This window comes from Diaphorina citri, unplaced genomic scaffold (genome assembly GCF_000475195.1).
Source record: "Diaphorina citri unplaced genomic scaffold, Diaci psyllid genome assembly version 1.1 scaffold673, whole genome shotgun sequence".
In the NCBI taxonomy this organism is placed as follows: domain Eukaryota; kingdom Metazoa; phylum Arthropoda; class Insecta; order Hemiptera; family Psyllidae; genus Diaphorina; species Diaphorina citri.
This window is the reverse complement of record NW_007378106.1, coordinates 67,840-89,221: the sequence shown is the minus strand read 5'-3', so window position 1 is coordinate 89,221 and position 21,382 is coordinate 67,840. Positions and strand designations below refer to the sequence as shown.

General features: G+C 40.9%; 2 protein-coding genes and 1 long non-coding RNA gene across 3 annotated transcripts in view; all 3 read right to left on the bottom strand.

Annotated features, from left to right (window-relative positions):
- Window positions 1-264: 264 nt before the first annotated feature.
- LOC108252616 (kinesin-like protein KIF21A) lies at window positions 265-4,175 on the bottom strand. Its single transcript, XM_017444848.1, has 4 exons — window positions 4,160-4,175; window positions 3,745-3,928; window positions 1,196-1,501; window positions 265-349 (listed from the first exon to the last, which is right to left on the bottom strand). The coding sequence occupies exons 1-4, from the start codon at window positions 4,173-4,175 to the stop codon at window positions 265-267; spliced, it is 591 nt and encodes a 196-aa protein (XP_017300337.1).
- Window positions 4,176-4,258: 83 nt separating this feature from the next.
- The window catches only part of LOC113468188 (kinesin-like protein KIF21A), a 36,945-nt gene continuing 19,821 nt past the window's right edge, over window positions 4,259-21,382 (bottom strand). Inside the window, exons 11-29 of the mRNA XM_026824941.1 lie at window positions 20,801-21,013; window positions 20,131-20,214; window positions 19,590-19,717; window positions 18,869-19,129; window positions 17,658-17,807; window positions 17,554-17,620; window positions 16,223-16,328; window positions 15,703-15,740; window positions 15,334-15,588; window positions 15,054-15,161; window positions 14,883-14,966; window positions 14,003-14,202; window positions 12,485-12,583; window positions 12,238-12,407; window positions 11,690-11,772; window positions 7,564-7,691; window positions 6,202-6,250; window positions 5,468-5,667; window positions 4,259-4,447 (exon numbers count right to left, since the gene is read on the bottom strand). Coding sequence (XP_026680742.1) covers window positions 4,363-4,447; window positions 5,468-5,667; window positions 6,202-6,250; window positions 7,564-7,691; window positions 11,690-11,772; window positions 12,238-12,407; window positions 12,485-12,583; window positions 14,003-14,202; window positions 14,883-14,966; window positions 15,054-15,161; window positions 15,334-15,588; window positions 15,703-15,740; window positions 16,223-16,328; window positions 17,554-17,620; window positions 17,658-17,807; window positions 18,869-19,129; window positions 19,590-19,717; window positions 20,131-20,214; window positions 20,801-21,013 — 2,508 coding nt within the window. The 3' untranslated portion in view covers window positions 4,259-4,362. The remainder of the gene's footprint in view (window positions 4,448-5,467; window positions 5,668-6,201; window positions 6,251-7,563; window positions 7,692-11,689; window positions 11,773-12,237; window positions 12,408-12,484; window positions 12,584-14,002; window positions 14,203-14,882; window positions 14,967-15,053; window positions 15,162-15,333; window positions 15,589-15,702; window positions 15,741-16,222; window positions 16,329-17,553; window positions 17,621-17,657; window positions 17,808-18,868; window positions 19,130-19,589; window positions 19,718-20,130; window positions 20,215-20,800; window positions 21,014-21,382) is intronic.
- LOC113468193 lies at window positions 12,892-13,764 on the bottom strand. Its single transcript, XR_003392041.1, has 3 exons — window positions 13,433-13,764; window positions 13,181-13,279; window positions 12,892-13,001 (listed from the first exon to the last, which is right to left on the bottom strand). It is a non-coding gene; the product is annotated as an uncharacterized LOC113468193 (long non-coding RNA).

Below are 21,382 nucleotides of genomic sequence, written 5' to 3'. Positions count from 1 at the left end.
TTCAATTCAATTAGTATATCAACACTGTTTTCTTTTTAAAGTTATGTGCCATTTACTTGAGCCATATTTTCTGGGCCGATCCGATCCATTAAAAACTTTGCAACATACTTATTATTATTAAAAAAAAAAATAAAAAAAAAACGGATGTTTCCGTAAAAAGCACCATGTTTTTATTTTTTTTACGAGGCCGATATCTTATCTCTCAATAGCAGACATTCGAATTGCAACAGGACGGAGCTGTTGCACTGACACAGATCAGCTGTTTCACACGGAGAGATGCAACAGATGTCCGGTGGACATAGTCATGATGTTGGCTACCTGTGGGAGTCGCCACAGTTTGATCTCGCCACTGGAATAGAAACACAAGAAACACGAGTGCAACAGATGCCACTGGTCGTTGCCTGTGTCGTAGCATGCCCATCCCGTAGTATGTCCCTCACCAGATGGGCGAGAAGGGGCACAAAACTTCCTCATTTAGGTTCTGGGTCAACACGAGAACACCAGAAAAAGTAACCCTCCGAACCAGGGCCGTATCCAAGATTTTGTCGAGGGGGACACGAGTCTACACAAATGACTAATGGACCGACGTAAGTAGGTATACATACTCGAGTTAAATTTCGCAAAATAATAGACAAGTGATAAGTAAATTAATTCAGAGGATACGAACTAAGGGAAGAAAGACTCTAACTAGATACGGTACCTATTAAATATTAAATAATTAATTCAGTAAAAACTAAAAATAATAATAATTAAGGATCTAAGGAAAGAAAAGGATCTAGTTATGAAAGATGAAAAAAATATCTCACTGCAAAGATCGCGAATTCAATCTTTAACTCGACACACTCACAGCACAGACAAACTGACTGAAATAAACACAGGTACTATTAAGGTGTTCGGTTATGTCATTCTTACATCACCTATTCTCCAAATTTCTTTGTATAGTTTGCACCTTCATGGCTATTTCACCTAGTAACATTGGAAGAATTGAGGATAAAATTCCATACCTCGGCTAGGATTGAACCCACGCCCTCCTGTTTACCAGGCGAACGCCTTGACCACTACACCACCGAGGCAGGTGGACCACTACACCAAAAGATAAACTTCTTTAACATTATTACTATTATTAACCAACTTGGTTAATAGTGATTATGAACTTGGTACATACTTAATCAGTAAATAAACAAGTGGTTGAAACCTCGATAAAGCTACATCAACCCCCGTGTTTCTCACCTTGATGTAATGATCCTTAGATCCCGTCACGACCAGGTCCTGACTATCACCCATTCCGTCCACTATCATGCACATTATAGGCGCCTGATGTCCCCCGGACAGAGTGCCGAATACTCGGCTCTGTCGCACGTCCCATATTTTGACCTTCTCCCCTGTAGCCATGTAGAGAACATGGCCGGTTCCACTCAGGGCGATATCATTGATGGGAGTTTCACCCTGCTGGATTTGACTAGATAGAGACGATGAGGCAGATAGGGAGGTACCCGATGAGCTGAAATAAACAACATCATGGTTATCTCAAGGTGTGTCCACACAAAGTCGACCTCGTCTATCGACTGAAACCAAACACTACTTCGATAACATAGATTCAACTCTTCACCTCGTCGATCGACCATATCTTAAAAACTACTTTCAACCAACCGAGTTAGCTTGAAAAGTAGAGCACCTAGATAAACAACATCATGGTTATCTCAAGGTGTGTCCACACAAAGTCGACCTCGTCTATCGACTGAAACCAAACACTACTTCGATAACATAAATTCAACTCTTCACCTCGTCGATCGACCATATCTTAAAAACTACTTTCAGCCAACCGAGTTAGCTTGAAAAGTAGAGCACCTACATTTTAAGCGCCGGAAAATGCCAGCAGCAAGCGATTGCCTAGATGGTCACCCATCCGGACACTAACCACGCGCAACGTTGCTTAACTTCAGTGATTCACGGAACTGGAGGAACTGGTTCCTCACTGAGGATACATGTTGCTACTTGAACCCTGGAAACAAGTAACAGTGTGAAGTAACACCAACAGTCTGGAGTTTTGTTAGTTGCTACTTGTGATTGTTTGTGGGAAATATTATTTTTTGAATCTTTTTTATTGTCACATGTTGTTAGTTGTTACTCCAATGTGAAAGTTCATGTTTCTTTGAACAAGATTCAGGACGTAAGCAGTAGCATCTTGCGACTTGCTACTTGCGACGTGTTATCTCAGTGCGAAACGCGCGACACTAACCACGCGCAACGTTGCTTAACTTCAGTGATTCACGGGGAACTGGTTCATTCAACCTGCTATCGCCGCTGGCTCGTTTGAACTTTAGTTCTATTGGACAACCGTGTGAACTGAGAACTGAGTAGCTAAGTTGTATTTATAAAAGTCACCGCAAGTATATCATCATAGTATTATAAATATACTATACTTAAACCATCTTATTTATTTATTTTTTTAAAGAGGTTTGACGTACATGGCCGGTTCCACTCAGGGCGATATCATTGATGGGAGTTTCACCCTGCTGGATTTGACTAGATAGAGAGGACGAGGCAGATAGGGAGGTACCCGATGAGCTGAAATAAACAACATCATGGTTATCTTAAGGTGTGTCCACACACAGTCGACCTCGTCTATCGACTGAAACCAAACAATACTTCGATGACATAGATTCAACTCTTCACCTCGTCGATCGACCATATCTTAAAAACTACTTTCAACCAACCGAGTTACCTTGAAAAGTAAAGCACCTAGATTGTAAGCGCCGGAAAATGCCAGCAGCAAGCAATTGCCTAGATGGTCACCCATCCGGACACTAACCACGCGCAGCGTTGCTTAACTTCAGTGATTCACGGGGAACTGGTTCATTCAACCTGCTATCGCCGCTGGCTCGTTTGAACTTTACTTCTATTGGACAACCGTGTGAACTGAGAACTGAGTAGCTAAGTTGTATTTATAGAGTCACCGCAAGTATATCATCATAGTATTATAAATATACTATACTTAAACCATCTTATTTTTATTTTTATTTTTTTTTTTTTTCGTTCCGTCTATCACACAGTTTGAAAAAAAAAGCCAATTTATATGGACGCCGTGAAAATATTAAACTATGCAATGTGCAAGACAAAAAAAATAATAGTGGAGATACCTACCAATGTTTTGTATTTTTTTTTTTTTTTTTTTTTTTTTTTTTTTAAGAGGTTTGACAGAGGGAACTGTAACTCTAGGGTCTTATCGTCCCGAAATCGGAGAGAGAAGGAAGACAGGATAGGAGAAAGCCAGCCGTTCCGAGAACGAACATTATCCCATCAGGATAAAATCCGCCCCGGGCGGGAATCGAGCCCGCGGCCTAGCGCTTACAAGGCAAACGCACTACCAACTAAGCTAACTAGGCTGGCTATACTATACTTAAACCATCTTAAAGCTAAGTTGTAAAAGTCGTTTAGCTAGCCAAGCTTACGAGGCAGACGCACTACCAACTAAGCTAACTAGGCTGGCTAAACCATCTTAAAGCTAAGTTGTAAAAGTCGTTTAGCTAGCCAAATTATATTTTCCTTACGGAATATCCTCTCTTTTGAAGACCACAAGGTTTGAACCTTACAAGGCAGACGCACTACCAACTAAGCTAACTAGGCTGGCTAAACCATCTTAAAGCTAAGTTGTAAAAGTCGTTTAGCTAGCCAACTTGTATTTTCCTTACGGAATATCCTCTCTTTTGAAGACCACAAGGTTTGAAAAGATCTAAAACTTACCACAGAGTTTGAACGCAGACCACATTGGAGGTGCGTATGTCCCAGACTTTGACGTAGGACGCGCACACACTATACACAAGCCGATTCACACGGTCAAACTTAACGCAGGTCGCGTGGTGTGGATGTCGCCCTAGAGAGTGGATCTGCTTCCCCTCACACAGGTCCCAAACCCGGACGGTTTTATCTGAAAATAATTGAGGGAGAGTTGTTAAAAATATAATTTAACAATATTATTTGTAATATTTTTCAAACGGGATACTTTGTCAAGTAGCATTATAACTAGAGGTGGAGTACCATAGCTAGGTATTGATTGTATATATTTATAATGTAACAATTTGATTGATCAATAAATCCATTTCAATTCAATTCAATTCAATTAGTATATCAACACTGTTTTCTTTTTAAAGTTATGTGCCATTTACTTGAGCCATATTTTCTGGGCCGATCCGATCCATTAAAAACTTTGCAACATACTTATTATTATATAAAAAAAAAACGGATGTTTCCGTAAAAAGCACCATGTTTTTATTTTTTTACGAGGCCGATATCTTATCTCTCAATAGCAGACATTCGAATTGCAACAGGACGGAGCTGTTGCACTGACACAGATCAGCTGTTTCACACGGAGAGATGCAACAGATGTCCGGTGGACATAGTCATGATGTTGGCTACCTGTGGGAGTCGCCACAGTTTGATCTCGCCACTGGAATAGAAACACAAGAAACACGAGTGCAACAGATGTCACTGGTCGTTGCCTGTGTCGTAGCATGCCCATCCCGTAGTATGTCCCTCACCAGATGGGCGAGAAGGGGCACAAGAGTCGCCACAGTTTGATCTCGCCACTGGAATAGAAACACAAGAAACACGAGTGCAACAGATGCCACTGGTCGTTGCCTGTGTCGTAGCATGCCCATCCCGTAGTATGTCCCTCACCAGAAGTCGCCACAGTTTGATCTCGCCACTGGAATAGAAACACAAGAAACACGAGTGCAACAGATGCCACTGGTCGTTGCCTGTGTCGTAGCGTAGCATGCCCATCCCGTAGTGTGTCCCTCACCAGATGGGCGAGAAGGGGCACAAGACTTCCTCATTTAGGTTTTGGGTCAACACGAGAACACCAGAAAAAGTAACCCTCCAAAACAGGGCCGTATCCAAGATTTTGTCGAGGGGGACACGAATCTAAACACTAATGACTAATTGACCAGGGGGTGGATGCTATGCAATCGAAAATTTCGAAATACAAATAACATCATCGATAGGGGATACTATCTTTTGTTGACGCACATTTTAGCGAATGGTTCTGTCGTGGGATTCAAGCTATAAAGAAATTCTAACTAAAAAGCCTAATACATCCTAGATCTTTAGGAATACTATCTTTTCTTGACGCAAATTTTAGCGAATATTTCTATCGTGGGATTCAAACTCTAAAGAAGTTAAAAAAAAATCTTGCCTGCAGCGGGAATCGAAAATTTCGAAATACAAATAACATCATCGATAGGGGATACTATCTTTTGTTGACGCACATTTTAGCGAATGTTTCTGTCGTGGGATTCAATCTATAAAAAAGTTCTAACTAAAAAGCCCAATACATCCTAGATCTTAAGGAATACCATCTTTTCTTGACGCAAATTTTAGCGAATATTTCTATCGTGGGATTCAAACTCTAAAGAAGTTAAAAAAAATCTTGCCGACAGCGGAAATCGAACTATAAACCAGTACTTACTTGGAACCGGTAAACACGAGATCATTGTTGGTGGTAATACAGTTGACCGAATCGTTATGAGCTTTCATTTCGCCCAGTTGGCTGAAAGGCTCGGTGGACCACAGCTTGATAGTACCAGAGCGACAGGCAGACAGTAGGAGGGGCTGATTGGGTACGTAGCTCAGACCGCATACCCAGTTCTTGTGAGCGTTGCTTTGCGACTGCGAAAATAGAAAATGAATATTTTTTAATCTATTTTGATTGATTTTTTTTTTCTTTTTTTTTTACATAAACCATTTTTATTTATTTATGAACTAAAGAAGATTGATTGAACATTCAAAAATTCATTCAGGTTCTGGGTCAACACGAGAACACCAGAAAAAGTAACATGATTAATAATTCATTTTTATTCCTCTTATTTTAGTATTTTTATTGATTTTCTTTACTCGAGATATGTCTGTAAGTATGGGGTCAAATCTTACTAGGTACTCACTTTTGTGCCACTTTTACTGGGCCAATTGACTTGAAACTTGGAACCCCTTAAATAGGTGTTCCAAGTTTCAAGATTGGATGACAAAAGGATATTCTAATAATTTCTCTACTATTTGTTACCCAAAATCAGGATAGCATTGTTTAGGGGCCGAGCTTCAGGTTAGGTTCCCCGTTTGGTAAGGGTGGGATTCAGATCCCACTTCTTAATCACATAATTCCAGGATCCAGAGAACAGGACATTGTCTCTCAGGGCTAAAGCTTACCGTTATGAGTTCCTGTCTGTTCAGATCCCACTTTTTAATCACATAATCTAACAGATGTTTCCTGGAGTACCTACTAAATGCTACTAATACAATTCATATTGGATACTAAGAACTAGTACCTTTAATTGATACCTATATGTGGTATCTATAATTCATATACCTATCGAAAAATTGAAATCTGATACGAGAATATTGTCATGTATTGTCTCATTCGAGATTCACCTTTTTAGACTTTATTGCCCGATCAGCCCGATCTTAGCACAGAGAGTTTTCAGTTTATCCAGAGTTTAAGAAATTCTGGCCTGTGTAAATCAAATGGGTGACGCCAAAGAATACCCTTGACACTGTGTTAACTCTCAGTGGTAAGATCCGCCATAAGAGTGTTAAACAGGGGTTGTCTAACATTGCCACTCCCATCACAATACAACCTAAAGTCCACTGGCAACGAATATTGCGCAAGTTAGCTTGCGCCAGACAGTTTCCTTTTCCTGTGACTTTCTGTGTATAAACACAAGGCAAGTCTGTAACAAAATTATTACCAGTGGACTTGACACTAACTTTATATTCCAAGCGTAAAAAGTTCAACAGGGGTGCTTACATTAGTTCTATTCGATGAAATTTTAAACAGGGCCGGACACAGGGGTAAATTCCAAGAGTGTTGAACAGGGCTGGTCCAACACTGGAACCACCATCAGGAATGTCCCCGTCTCAATCTACCAATGAGGAGCGAGCAGAGTTGCCAGATCACAGAGTACAGAAGTAGAAGGATCCATAAGAGCCAGTAGAGAAGTTGCAGCAGCGCGTCAGGGGGCGCCACAGGTCACGAGTTTGATTCCGAACGAGAATTGAGCCTCCATATGTACATGTTGTTACTAGAGCCGCTGTGAACAGAACAGTCGGGTTCAATGCTTCAATGGGTTAACATTTGTGTCCGAGTATATGAACAGCATGGGTTAACGTCATTCATTTTTGTAGACTCAATCTACCAATGAGGAGCGAGCAGAGTTGCCAGATCACAGAGTACAGAAGTAGAAGGATCCATAAGAGCCAGTAGAGAAGTTGCAACAGCGCGTCAGGGGGCGCCACAGGTCACGAGCTTGATTCCGAGCGAGAATTGAGCCTCCATATGTACATGTTGTTACTAGAGCCGCTGTGAACAGAACAGTCGGGTTCAATGGGTTAACAATTGTGTCCGAGTATATGAACAGCATGGGTTAACGTGATTCATTTTTGTAGAAAACATATTTGTGAATAAAAATGTACCTAGGTATTGTGTCAAAGATGGTATATTAATACGGAAATAATTTGTAGAGGGGGGGGGGACTAATGAAAATGTGGTCTGAATCAATAGTCACATAATCCCGGGATCCAGAGAACAGGACATTGTCTCTCAGGGCTAAAGCTTGAATGCCGTCGTAATGAGGAGGCTCCAAATTCATTTGGGGTGAAGTGGAAGAGCAATCCTCTACATCTGTATTCACGTCGAATACCTGTAAACCCATGACACTCAGGGTAAGCAACGTTGAGCAGGGAAAAAGGAGAATGGTTGATGAGAATGAAAAGTTTTTCAGTGGAACTTCACACCTCGAAAAAACATTTGTGTGCAAATGAAGGCAAAAAAGTTCAACCTATAAAATCAACGAGATCAAAAGGTAACCATCCAGATACATGTCACGCTAAACGTTGCTTCAGTGTACATATTGGCAACTGATGAACGTAACAATAACCTTGGGACATCCCTTTTCTAAGGATGTGCTGGATGATGTTACATAACAGTAACGTTGGCGCATTGCTTTTCTACATAGAAAAGGGATGTGCTGAGAGCTGTTAAGTTGTGTCCACACATACTCGACACAATTTTCTGTGGACACAACATTTGTTTCATAAATGCTTTGCTCATTGTTCAAGCGTGCGAATGATGTTAGTAACAACGTACAGACATGCAATAGACTGCGCAAGTAATGACGTAAAACTGGTTACATAACAGTAACGTTGGCGCATTGCTTTTCTACATAGAAAAGGGATGTGCTGAGAGCTGTTAAGTTGTGTCCACACATACTCGACGGCTGTCGATTATAATAATTATCTGTGGACACAACTTTTGTTTCATAAATGCTTTGTTCATTGTTCAAGCATGCGAATGATGTTAGTAACAACGTACATGCATGCAATAGACTGCGCAAGTAATGACGTAAAGCTGGAAACAAATATTGCTGATTGAATGTTTTCTTTTAATTAGTTCATCCATTTAAACCTCCATTTGAGCTAAAACTTCAATTTCATTAGCCTTGAAGCAGTGTTTATTCCAAAATAACGTCACACTTATGTGGTCCATATTGGGAATATAATAATCTAACTTGTCTTTTATGATAGGCTTTCAATAGGGCCACTAAACAAATGGACAGAAAAGAGAAGGGATTCATTGACGGAAACTACCAATACATTGTACCCTAAAAACTAAAGATCAACATGCAAAACAAGAATGCATTTGTTCAACATAAACAGGGAAATGTATGTACCTAATACCTACTACCAAAAGGGAACCTTTACCAATAAAAAGATAGGGAAGAGTAAGACATATAGTCCAAACGAAAACCGAATCCCTCTGACAGAATAATGATGAGATATTTTATCTAAAACAAGAATAGGTAGAAAATAGACTGAAAGAAGAAAAGAACATAAGAGCACCGAGCAATAAAGACAGGAGAAAAAGAATGAAAAAGATAGGGAAGAGTAAGACATATAGTCCAAACGAAAACCGAATCCCTCTGATAGAATAATGATAAGATATTTTATCTAAAACAAGAATAGGTAGAAAATAGACTGAAAGAAGAAAAGAACTAAGAACACCGAGCAATAAAGACAGGAGAAAAAGAATAAAAAAGATAGGGAAGAGTAAGACATATAGTCCAAACGAAAACCGAATCCCTCTGATAGAATAATGATAAGATATTTTATCTAAAACAAAAATAGGTAGAAAATAGACCGAAAGAAGAAAAGAACTAAGAACACCGAGCAATAAAGACAGGAGAAAAAGAATAACTAAAGACAGAGGGTAAAAGAGAATTGCTAAAGACGGGGGGGACTAGAATTGTACTTAATCGAAGGTCTTTGTAATGGGATAAAAGACTTGCAAATACCTTAGGTTATTTTGAAATCTAAAATTTTTCGGTTGGCCCTGATGCTGTTGTTGAGATGTGCCCGATTGCCTGTAAAATAATCGCAGCCCACACCAAACGCAAACATTTGGGGACAAAAACAAAAATTAGAACAGAAAATCAACAAAAAATCTCAGGTTATTTTTGGTACCTGCTTCGGAACAACGCTTTTACATTAAAGGCACATCCTTTTACATTCATGCCTATTCGGAACGGAAAATTTTGGTCCGAAAACTTCTGCCCCGCCAGGATTCGAACCCAGCATCTCCGGGTTGAGATTGTACCTATATGCCGTTTTTTCCCTTCAGAAAACTAAATAAAATTTTCGATGATCAAAGGGTTTTATTACTTGTTTACCTTTTGAAATGGCAGTAAGCAAAATGAGGAATTCAAAAACTTCTACCACACAAACAAAAGACACCAAGCTACACAGTACACAGATAACTAGTAGAAGAGTAGACACAATAGCGTTATAGGCACTAAAAGATAGTTAGGACATACACAAACACACATGAAATGGGAGGTAGATTTGTAAAAAAAAAAAAAAATCATTAATGGTTTCAATGAAAATGTTATAACTTTTTAACCAGTAATAGGTAGCTAATTCTTTTACATATCTTATTTTGGAGTAATATTTGTTTGTTTGTTTATTTTTTCTTCTAGACCAATTATTTTTTTTCTTGGGAAGATTAATGGTTTGTACTTTGAATAGTGAAGAGAGGTAGACACATGCAATGGATTCGACTGTGTTTCCGGGAAAATCTAGTGCACCTTGAAGTGCGTATATGTGTGTACATCTGAGATTCTGCAAGGCAGCGCTGATGTGCAAAACTCAATTGCTTGGGAAAGTTGATGTGATGTCATCGCGTAGGTCGTGACGTCAGGGTAAAACCTTTTTCAAAATTAAAATTTACCGATCTAGCACCTACATAAACTCATAAAGACAAAATTACAAGGGAAAAAACCTCATTTAAAAAAGGTTACAGGACATTGTCTCTCAGGGCTAAAGCTTACCGTTATGAGTTCCTGTCTGTTCAGATCCCACTTCTTAATCACGTAATCCCGGGATCCAGAGAACAGGACATTGTCTCTCAGGGCTAAAGCTTACCGTTATGAGTTCCTGTCTGTTCAGATCCCACTTCTTAATCACGTAATCCCGGGATCCAGAGAACAGGACATTGTCTCTCAGGGCTAAAGCTTACCGTTATGAGTTCCTGTCTGTTCAGATCCCACTTCTTAATCACGTAATCCCGGGATCCAGAGAACAGGACATTGTCTCTCAGGGCTAAAGCTTACCGTTATGAGTTCCTGTCTGTTCAGATCCCACTTCTTAATCACGTAATCCCGGGATCCAGAGAACAGGACATTGTCTCTCAGGGCTAAAGCTTACCGTTATGAGTTCCTGTCTGTTCAGATCCCACTTCTTAATCACGTAATCCCGGGATCCAGAGAACAGGACATTGTCTCTCAGGGCTAAAGCTTACCGTTATGAGTTCCTGTCTGTTCAGATCCCACTTCTTAATCACGTAATCCCGGGATCCAGAGAACAGGACATTGTCTCTCAGGGCTAAAGCTTACCGTTATGAGTTCCTGTCTGTTCAGATCCCACTTCTTAATCACGTAATCCCGGGATCCAGAGAACAGGACATTGTCTCTCAGGGCTAAAGCTTACCGTTATGAGTTCCTGTCTGTTCAGATCCCACTTCTTAATCACGTAATCCCGGGATCCAGAGAACAGGACATTGTCTCTCAGGGCTAAAGCTTACCGTTATGAGTTCCTGTCTGTTCAGATCCCACTTCTTAATCACGTAATCCCGGGATCCAGAGAACAGGACATTGTCTCTCAGGGCTAAAGCTTACCGTTATGAGTTCCTGTCTGTTCAGATCCCACTTCTTAATCACGTAATCCCGGGATCCAGAGAACAGGACATTGTCTCTCAGGGCTAAAGCTTACCGTTATGAGTTCCTGTCTGTTCAGATCCCACTTCTTAATCACGTAATCCCGGGATCCAGAGAACAGGACATTGTCTCTCAGGGCTAAAGCTTACCGTTATGAGTTCCTGTCTGTTCAGATCCCACTTCTTAATCACGTAATCCCGGGATCCAGAGAACAGGACATTGTCTCTCAGGGCTAAAGCTTACCGTTATGAGTTCCTGTCTGTTCAGATCCCACTTCTTAATCACGTAATCCCGGGATCCAGAGAACAGGACATTGTCTCTCAGGGCTAAAGCTTACCGTTATGAGTTCCTGTCTGTTCAGATCCCACTTCTTAATCACGTAATCCCGGGATCCAGAGAACAGGACATTGTCTCTCAGGGCTAAAGCTTACCGTTATGAGTTCCTGTCTGTTCAGATCCCACTTCTTAATCACATAATCCCGGGATCCAGAGAACAGGACATTGTCTCTCAGAGCTAAAGCTTACCGTTATGAGTTCCTGTCTGTTCAGATCCCACTTCTTAATCACATAATTAGCAAGCACTGAACAAACTATGCCCTTCAAAATGTAAAGATCTAAATCTAACTTCGACTCTGCCGGGAATCGCACCCGGAACCTTCGGATTGTAATCAATGAGTAGCTATGTAATATAAATGCGCATAGCGACCGGTGCCAGCATGGTAGGTAATTGGGAGCTGGATTATTGCGATATATGTATTCGGAAAAATACTACAATGCTGCAGTGAGCACCAAAGTTGTGAAATAATAACACAAAGAAAGACATTTATTTATTTATTATATTGTTTATTTTTGGGCATCCTGTATACCAGTAGTATGTGCAAAAACTAGTTGAGCTAGTAAAAAAAAAAAAAATCCATGCTTTGCTGGGATTGAACCCGCACTCTCCCGTTTACCAGGCTTACTTTGCCCTGATAGTTACTTACTTTGCCCTGATAGGGTACAATGGAGCCCTTGCTATTCACAGGGTCTGTGGGTGGGATGTACCCCAGTGTCAGTCTTGAGAACACATTCTGGCTCTGTTCCTCACGACTCACACTCCGCCTATAGGTGGGTGGGGAGTTGGGGGGGCTGGCATCCAACCCCTGGTCCCTGGGTGGGGGGAATGGGTTAATGGATTAGTATGACTAGTAGAAGGGCGAGAGAAAAACTTGGTAAGTATGGGAGACCAAAACTTAGTAGATACCGTGAAGTCATACAACTTGAGATTCACACTCCGCCTATAGGTGGGTGGGGAGTTGGGGGGGCTGGCATCCAACCCCTGGTCCCTGGGTGGGGGGCAATGGGTTAATGGATTAGTAAGACTAGTAGAAGGGCGAGAGAAAAACTTGGTAAGTATGGGAGACCAAAACTTAGTAGATACCGCGAAGTCATACAACTTGAGACAGTACTTAGAGTAAGATATAATTTCTTCGGGTTTCTTAAGGTGTGAATGTGGAGGTGTAAGGAGGTGTGAAAGATTAAGAGAGTTCCGGCAATAATGTAAGTATGAATATAACTAGAGGTTTATTTGGACTATCAAGGCAGGACAGGCAGTCCCTTTATTTCAACAGTTTAATATAGCATTGGGTTTTTCATGAATATAACTAGAGGTTTATTTGGACTATCAAGGCAGGACAGGCAGTCCCTTTATTTCAACAGTTTAATATAGCATTGGGTTTTTTTGTAATGTAAGACGTTTTCTCTCTCTATTTGTGAGTACAAGATTTCAAGACTTTTTTTTTTCTTTCCGGGATCCAGAGAACAGGACATTGTCTCTCAGGGCTAAAGCTTACCGTTATGAGTTCCTGTCTGTTCAGATCCCACTTCTTAATCACGGGGTTTTTTTGTAATGTAAGACGTTTTCTCTCTCTATTTGTGAGTACAAGATTTCAAGACCTTTTTTTCTTTTTTTACAATGTTAGGTACCAAGCTTTCTCAAGTTGTATGACTTTACTGTAGAATAAGGGGACGAGACAAAAGCCCTTTAGTTGAAACCAAGCGGGCGATTAGGGTATCAGTATAATTTAGAGAAAGAGAGGTTTGATTACTTCTTGATTAAATTTCAGCCGAAGGAAGTTTTAGAGCTATATGTTATTAATGTAGTAGCATCAACATTCCTTTGTTGTCATTTTTACCTTTAGTTGAAACCAAGCGGGCGATTAGGGTATCAGTATAATTTAGAGAAAGAGAGGTTTGATTACTTCTTGATTAAATTTCAGCCGGAGGTAGTTTTAGAGCTATATGTTATTAATGTAGTAGCATCAACATTCCTTTGTTGTCATTTTTGATGGAATGGATTATTTTCTCATAAGACAGACTCTGCACTCTGCAGGGTAGGGAAGAAAGTAATGAACTAGTAACTGTTAAGATAGTTGTTGACACATGATGTGCTTTGATCGGTAACCATCCAGATACATGTCACGCTAAACGTTGCTTCAGTGTACATATTGGCAACTGATGAACCGGTAACCATCCAGATACATGTCACGCTAAACGTTGCTTCAGTGTACATATTGGCAACTGATGAACGTAACAATAACCTTGGGACATCCACATAATCCCGGGATCCAGAGAACAGGACATTGTCTCTCAGGGCTAAAGCTTACCGTTATGAGTTCCTGTCTGTTCAGATCCCACTTCTTAATCACATAATCCCGGGATCCAGAGAACAGAACATTGTCAGTGGGCAGGGAATTGGGCATGACGAGAATGTAAACACCTCACTCGCCTCGCCACTTCTACTGCCACTGCTCCTGCCCTGTGCTCCCCTGATTGTCGGTTTTTTTGTGCACGAGTCAAAGGACCGGCATGACGAGGAGAAGTGAAGGGGCCGGAAGGCGTTTACATTCAGCTCCGAATCATTTGCGTTGTGTGTTCTGAAACTGATGAGCAATGACCAGGGCAGCTTGGAGAAGTAGTTTAGGAAGGGAAATGAGCTGAATATAAACACACAACTTCTGCCTTCACTTCTCAAGCAGTAAAGAGAGAAGTAAATACGGCAGGACGAGTAGCAGGAGACAGGGCTGAATGTAAATGAGGCATAAGGATGTGCTGGATGATGTTACATAACAGTAACGTTGGCGCATTGCTTTTCTACATAGAAAAGGGATGTGCTGAGAGCTGTTAAGATGTGTCTACACATACTCGACGGCTGTCGATTATAATATTTATCTGTGGACACAACTTTTGTTTCATAAATGCTTTGTTCATTGTTCAAGCGTGCGAATGATGTTAGTAACAACGTACATGCATGCAACAGACTGCGCAAGTAATGACGTAAAACTGAAGTTTGAATCAGAATCAAAATCCACACAATATGAGATTGAATCAGAATCAAAATCTACACAATATGAGTTAAAACTGAAAACAAATATTGCTGATTGAATGTTTTCTTTTAATTAGTTCATCCATTTAAAACCTCCATTTGAGCTAAAACTTCAATTGCATTAGCCTTGAAGCAGTGTTTATTCCAAAATAACGTCACACTTACATCCACACAATATGAGATTGAATCAGAATCAAAATCTACACAATATGAGTTTGAATCAGAATCAAAATCCACACAATATGAGATTGAAAACTCACCTGTAGTTGAAACTCTTTCTCCGTGTGACTCAGCTTAGCTTCCAGCTCCCGTATAACACTCTCACGCTGGGCTGCTATTAGGATCTGATAAATATCTATTCTAATTTTCTAGTGCTGACCAGAGACTATTCTAATATGACTAGAGACTATTCTAATATGACTCAGACTCACCTGTAGCTGAAACTCTTTCTCCGTGTGACTCAGCTTAGCTTCCAGCTCCCGTATAACACTCTCACGCTGGGCTGCTATTAGGCTCTGATTGGTATCTATTCTAATTTTCTAATATGACCAGAGACTATTCTAATATGACTAGAGACTATTCTAATATGACTCAGACTCACCTGTAGCTGAAACTCTTTCTCCGTGTGACTCAGCTTAGCTTCCAGTTCCCGTATAACACTCTCACGCTGGGCTGCTATTAGGCTCTGATAAATATCTATTCTAATTTTCTAATGTGACCAGAGACTATTCTAATATGACTAGAGACTATTCTAATATGACTCAGACTCACCTGTAGTTGAAACTCTTTCTCCGTGTGACTCAGCTTAGCTTCCAGCTCCCGTATAACACTCTCACGCTGGGCTGCTATTAGGCTCTGATTGATAGACATGTTATACAGTTTCTCTATAATGTAGGATACTTCAGGCATCGTCTTGAGTCCGGACACGAGATCTCCGGATTCCAACGTCTCTTTGGTGTCTTCGACCTGAAGAAGGGGATAAAACAGGAGGTAAATGAACGAACGAAAGGAGTAGCAGATTTCAACTCTAGGATTTTACACTTACTTTGTTTACATGCAGGGCCGTATCCAGGATTTTACCGAGAGACTAAACTTGAGATTATAGATACATAGGGTTACTATACAAAGATTACAAATTATACAATGGTTGACATGTTTCGCACATCTCCTGATGGCATTTTCAGAACAACTGATCAAATAATATTATTTGTCTATCCAGATTCCCCCCCCCCCTTTAAAGGCGTTTTAAGCCAGCCTGGTTATCTTGGAATGGATAGCGCGCCTGCCTTGTAAGCGCTAGGTAGGGGGTTCCATTCCCACACAGGGCGGATTTTATCCGACAAGGTTCGTTCTCGGAACAGCTGGCTTTTTCCTATCTTCTCCTTCTTCTCTCTTGGATTTTATAAGAGATAATACCTCCGTTGTTACAGTTCCATTTATCAAACCTCTTAGTGGGTACCAGAAAACGTGTAAAAATATTTCCAAGACATTCAGAAAGGGCTGTCAGATTAAAGGAATCTTTATACAAACTGTCCCAATTCTTTTTGCACTGGAATGTAGTTATCACTGACCAGTTAATCAGTGGAGGAGCGTCACTTACCTTTGGATGCGCTGAACAAGAGATCATCAGTGGCGTCTACAGACAGGACAGGACGTAAATGTCCCTGACACACATGCGTACATATCAGAGGCGCTTTGGATCCCGCCTGTGAAAAGAAAGGAACAGTTAGGCCGGGGTCTATGACTTCATGTCACAGCAACCTCCGTGGCCGACTGGGTATCACACTAGGCTTACACTCCGGAGGTCCCGGGTTCGATTCCCGGCGGTGTCGAAGTTTTTTCGGCTCTGATAATCAGCGAAAATTTGAATCTTCTATCTTCATTAATTTTCAAGATATTTGAATGTATCTTGAGATGTGCCCGATTGCCTGTAAAATAATCGCAGCCCACACCAAACGCAAACATTTGGGGACAAAAACAAAAATTAGAACAGAAAAATCAACAAAAAATCTCAGGTTATTTTTGGTACCTGCTTCGGAACAACGCTTTTACATTAAAGGCACATCCTTTTACATTCATGCCTATTCGGAACGGAAAATTTTGGTCCGAAAACTTCCGCCCCGCCAGGATTCGAACCCAGCATCTCCGGGTTGAGATTGTATATGCCGTTTTTTCCCTTCAGAAAACTGAATAAAATTTTCGATGATCAAAGGGTTTTATTACTTGTTTACCTTTTGAAATGGCAGTAAGCAAAATGAGGAATTCAAAAACTTCTACCACACAAACAAAAGACACCAAGCTACACAGTGCACACATAACTAGTAGAAGAGTAGACACAATAGCGTTATAGGCACTAAAAGATAGTTAGGACATACACAAACACACATGAAATGGGAGGTAGATTTGTAAAAAAAAAAAAAAATCATTAATGGTTTCAATGAAAATGTTATAACTTTTTAACCAGTAATAGGTAGCTAATTCTTTTACATATCTTATTTTGGAGTAATATTTGTTTGTTTGTTTATTTTTTCTTCTAGACCAATTATTTTTTTTCTTGGGAAGATTAATGGTTTGTACTTTGAATAGTGAAGAGAGGTAGACACATGCAATGGATTCGACTGTGTTTCCGGGAAAATCTAGTGCACCTTGAAGTGCGTATATGTGTGTACATCTGAGATTCTGCAAGGCAGCGCTGATGTGCAAAACTCAATTGCTTGGGAAAGTTGATGTGATGTCATCGCGTAGGTCGTGACGTCAGGGTAAAACCTTTTTCAAAATTAAAATTTACCGATCTAGCACCTACATAAACTTATAAAGGCAAAATTACAAGGGAAAAAAACCTCATTTAAAAAAAAACCTCGTTTATTTGTTTATTGTCTCTTCTTTTTCCAGACTCATTTTTTACTCGGGGCGGCAGAGCAACTCATTCACCCCCAGCGGGGTACTAAACATTCTCCGGGCCGGGGGCTTCTCAGCCCCGTCTTCCCAGAAACACAGCCTCCAATAGGACAACTATCACCAAAGTTAACACTCACATGGAGCCAGGCTTATACAGGTTAGTGTTAGGGGGCAAGACAAACGTTCCCCTCCTCTGGAGCCGGGGGGAGGGGGAGGAGGAGGAGAAATCTATGGAGGTGGCCGTGCGTCGAGGCATAGTGGGGGAGCCAGTATCTGTCTTGAGGGATCTGAAACAGAAGGGAGGGACAGGTGGGGGGGGGGCACGGGTGAAACATACAGCAACAACATTTAATATGATGTGAAGCAACATTTTTTAAATATGATGTGGTAAAACAACATTTATTAAATACGTTGTGGTGAAACAACATTTAATATGGGGTGGATTTCACCATCCTTCTTTTTAGCCCCTGACAGCTTATTAGCTTGCCCCTTTTTAACCCATGTTAAGCCTATACAAGTCAAATGAAACTTGACAGACTGTTAGCTTTACACTGTTGGTCCCATGTTAAGCCTATACAAGTCAAATGAAACTTGACAGACTGTTAGCTTTACACTGTTGGTTTACAGACCTCTAATGACTAAAAAAAGTAATAATAAAAATTGGTGAAATCCACCCATGTTAAGCCTATACAAGTCAAATGAAACTTGACAGACTGTTAGCTTTACACTGTTGGTTTACAGACCTCTAATGACTAAAAAAAAAATAATAATAAAAATTGGTGAAATCCATCCATAATGTGGTGAAACGACATTTAATAAATACGATGGTAAAGCAACATGGAATAGGTGCTTCGAATGTGAAAAAAAAGCCTCGAAGCCAACAGCTTCGAGCTGTCTAGTATGTATTTTGTTTTAAACTCATCGCCTAGGTCCTAGACGACCTAGAGTCTAGACGTGAAATCCATCCATGATGTGGTGAAACAACATTTAATAAATACGATGGTAAAGCAACATGGAATAGGTGCTTCGAATGTGAAAAAAAAAGCCTCGAAGCCAACAGCTTCAGGCTGTCTAGTATGTATTTTGTTTTAAACTCATCGCCTAGGTCCTAGACGACCTAGAGGTGAAATCCATCCATGATGTGGTGAAACAACATTTAATAAATACGATGGTAAAGCAACATGGAATAGGTGCTTCGAATGTGAAAAAAAGCCTCGAAGCCAACAGCTTCAGGCTGTCTAGTATGTATTTTGTTTTAAACTCATCGCCTAGGTCCTAGACGACCTAAACTATACAAAGTATTAGAAAGCTCACAAGTAATAAATGGCCAAGGGAAAAAAAATCTTACCTCAAGGACACAGGTACACTGCTGTTCGTTGACTTAGTCATGAGGTTACTCTGCTGTGAGGCACCCAATGGTGGGGGCATAGTCAGGCGCTCCAAATAGTCCCCGGCCTCGCTTACACGCCCACCAGAAGCACCGTTTACACTGCCTGATGCCTCGTCAAACGTACGTGGCAGACCTGTTTTCCGCTTGGCTTTGGGGGAGGAGGGTAGCACGAACGTTGTGTTCATGATGTTCGAACCCGTCATGGCATTACCATTCATGCTGTAAGAGATAGAAACGTTAGTCGTATTTTACCACCATAACAGGACTTCCGTGGCCGAGTGGGTATGACATTAGTCTTACACTCCGGAGGTCCCGGGTTCGATTCCCAGCGGGGTGAGCTCTGTGCTTGAAGTTCGGGAGCACTCAGCCTCATGAGGACAATTGAGTAACTACTTTAGTCGAGTAGCGACCAATAGTAGCATTAAATAAGTAAATATGGAAGTTGGTTGCAAAGGATGCCTCGTAAGCCCTAGGCCTCGGGGTCGATTCCCTGGGGGTGGATTTTATCCTGAAGGGATAATGTTTGTTTTCGGAACGGCTGGCTTTCTCCTATACTGTCTTCCTTCTCTCTTCGATTTCGGGACGATAAGACCTTAGCAGTTACAGTTCCCTCTGCAAAACATCTTGGAAAAAAAAGATGCGAGTTCCTATCGAAACTTCTGTGGCATAACATATGTACCTGTCGGCTGGTGTGGGAGATGACGAATTTGACGACGAGGTCATGCTATGGGTCATACTGTGGGACATGCTGTTGGCCATGTTGTTATCTTGATCTCGAGACCCGTACAGTGAATTCAGGAGCTCACGCTGTCGAAATGAAACAAGAGGAGACAAAATAATGAACTGTACCTATTGATGTCAAAGTAACCTGTTTCAAGTACAAGTCTAGGTATAGTTATAGCCGAAAGGTGATGACAATACAGAGAAAATATCTATTCTAGAGGTCTGTGTCGTAGCATGTCCAATTGTTCATCCTGTAGTTTGTCCCTCGCCAGGTGGGACTTATGTACCTCATCAGATGGACGAGAAAAGACACAGTACTTTCTCTTTAGCTGATAGACGAACTTTTTTCTTGTCCATTGTGGGAATCTAACCTGGGATCTTTTGTATGGCAAGCAAGCACTGAACAAACTATGCCCTTCAAAATGTAAAGATCTAAATCTAACTTCGACTCTACCGGGAATCGCACCCGGAACCTTCGGTTTGCAATCCAGACTCACCTGTAGTTGAAACTCTTTCTCCGTGTGACTCAGCTTAGCTTCCAGTTCCCGTATAACACTCTCACGCTGGGCTGCTATTAGGATCTGATAAATATCTATTCTAATTTTCTAGTGCATATTTAATTGGCTCGTCCTGAACCGCAGTCAACCATTGTGAGGACTTGTGCTTGTTCTTTTCAAGCAAAGAGAACCCTTTGAAACTGTCAGCTAGCTAGGCTGGTTAGGGTCAGCTGTTCTTCTCCCTGTTTATAGCCGCACAGCCAGACGCTAGTGTACTCTCTGTTTAACGTCCCCTAGGGCCTAGATAGCCTAGTTAACTTGTAAAGTGTACTGCTTTACTAGCAATGTAATGGACATTTCTTGAAATGTCCAAGTAATTTTGAGTGTACAACTGTCATTGAAGAAAGAAGTGACAGGAGACAAAATAATGAACTGTACCTATTGATGTCAAAGTAACCTGTTTCAAGTACAAGTCTAGGTATAGTTATAGCCGAAAGGTGATAACAATACAGAGAAAATATCTATTCTAGAGGTCTGTGTCGTAGCATGCCCAATTGTTCATCCTGTAGTTTGTCCCTCACCAGATGGGACTTATGTACCTCATCAGATGGACGAGAAAAGACACAGTACTTTCTCTTCAACCTCTCCAGTAAAAATCTTCGCTACTTACCCGTGTCTGTCTCATTTCGTTCACTTCACTACGCAGAGTTTTCACTTGGTTCTCGTATGAGCTCTGACTTCGCAGCAGTTTCTGATATTCTTTCTTAGCGTCGGTGAGGTTTCGCATTTCCTTCTGCATCATGTTCAGCTTGTTTTCATATTCATCGCGAACCTTGCGCACCTTCTCTGTGGGCTGATTCTTTGTGGTGGCTGGAAAACGAAACTTATTGTTAGTATTGAAAATGGGAGAACTGCGTGAATAAAGACCTGAGTGAGAATGGTGGTTTATGAAGAGATGATGTTCATAACCGGGGCAACTGGAAATTGTTGTCCAAAAATGCCGACCCCACTTGAGTGGGAAAAGGTAAAGAAAAAGAAATATTGTTAGTATTGAAAAACTTTTGATAAACAGCTAGCCTAGTTGTTGTTGTTGTTGTTGTTGTAGCCGCTTCAGCTATAGCCGAAAGGTGACGACAAAATAGAGAAAATATCTCTTCTATCAGCCATACACCAGCGTGATGGTCTCTAGCCATATTTAATTGGCTCGTCCGGAACCGCAGTCAACCATTGTGAGGCATTGTGCTTGCTCTTT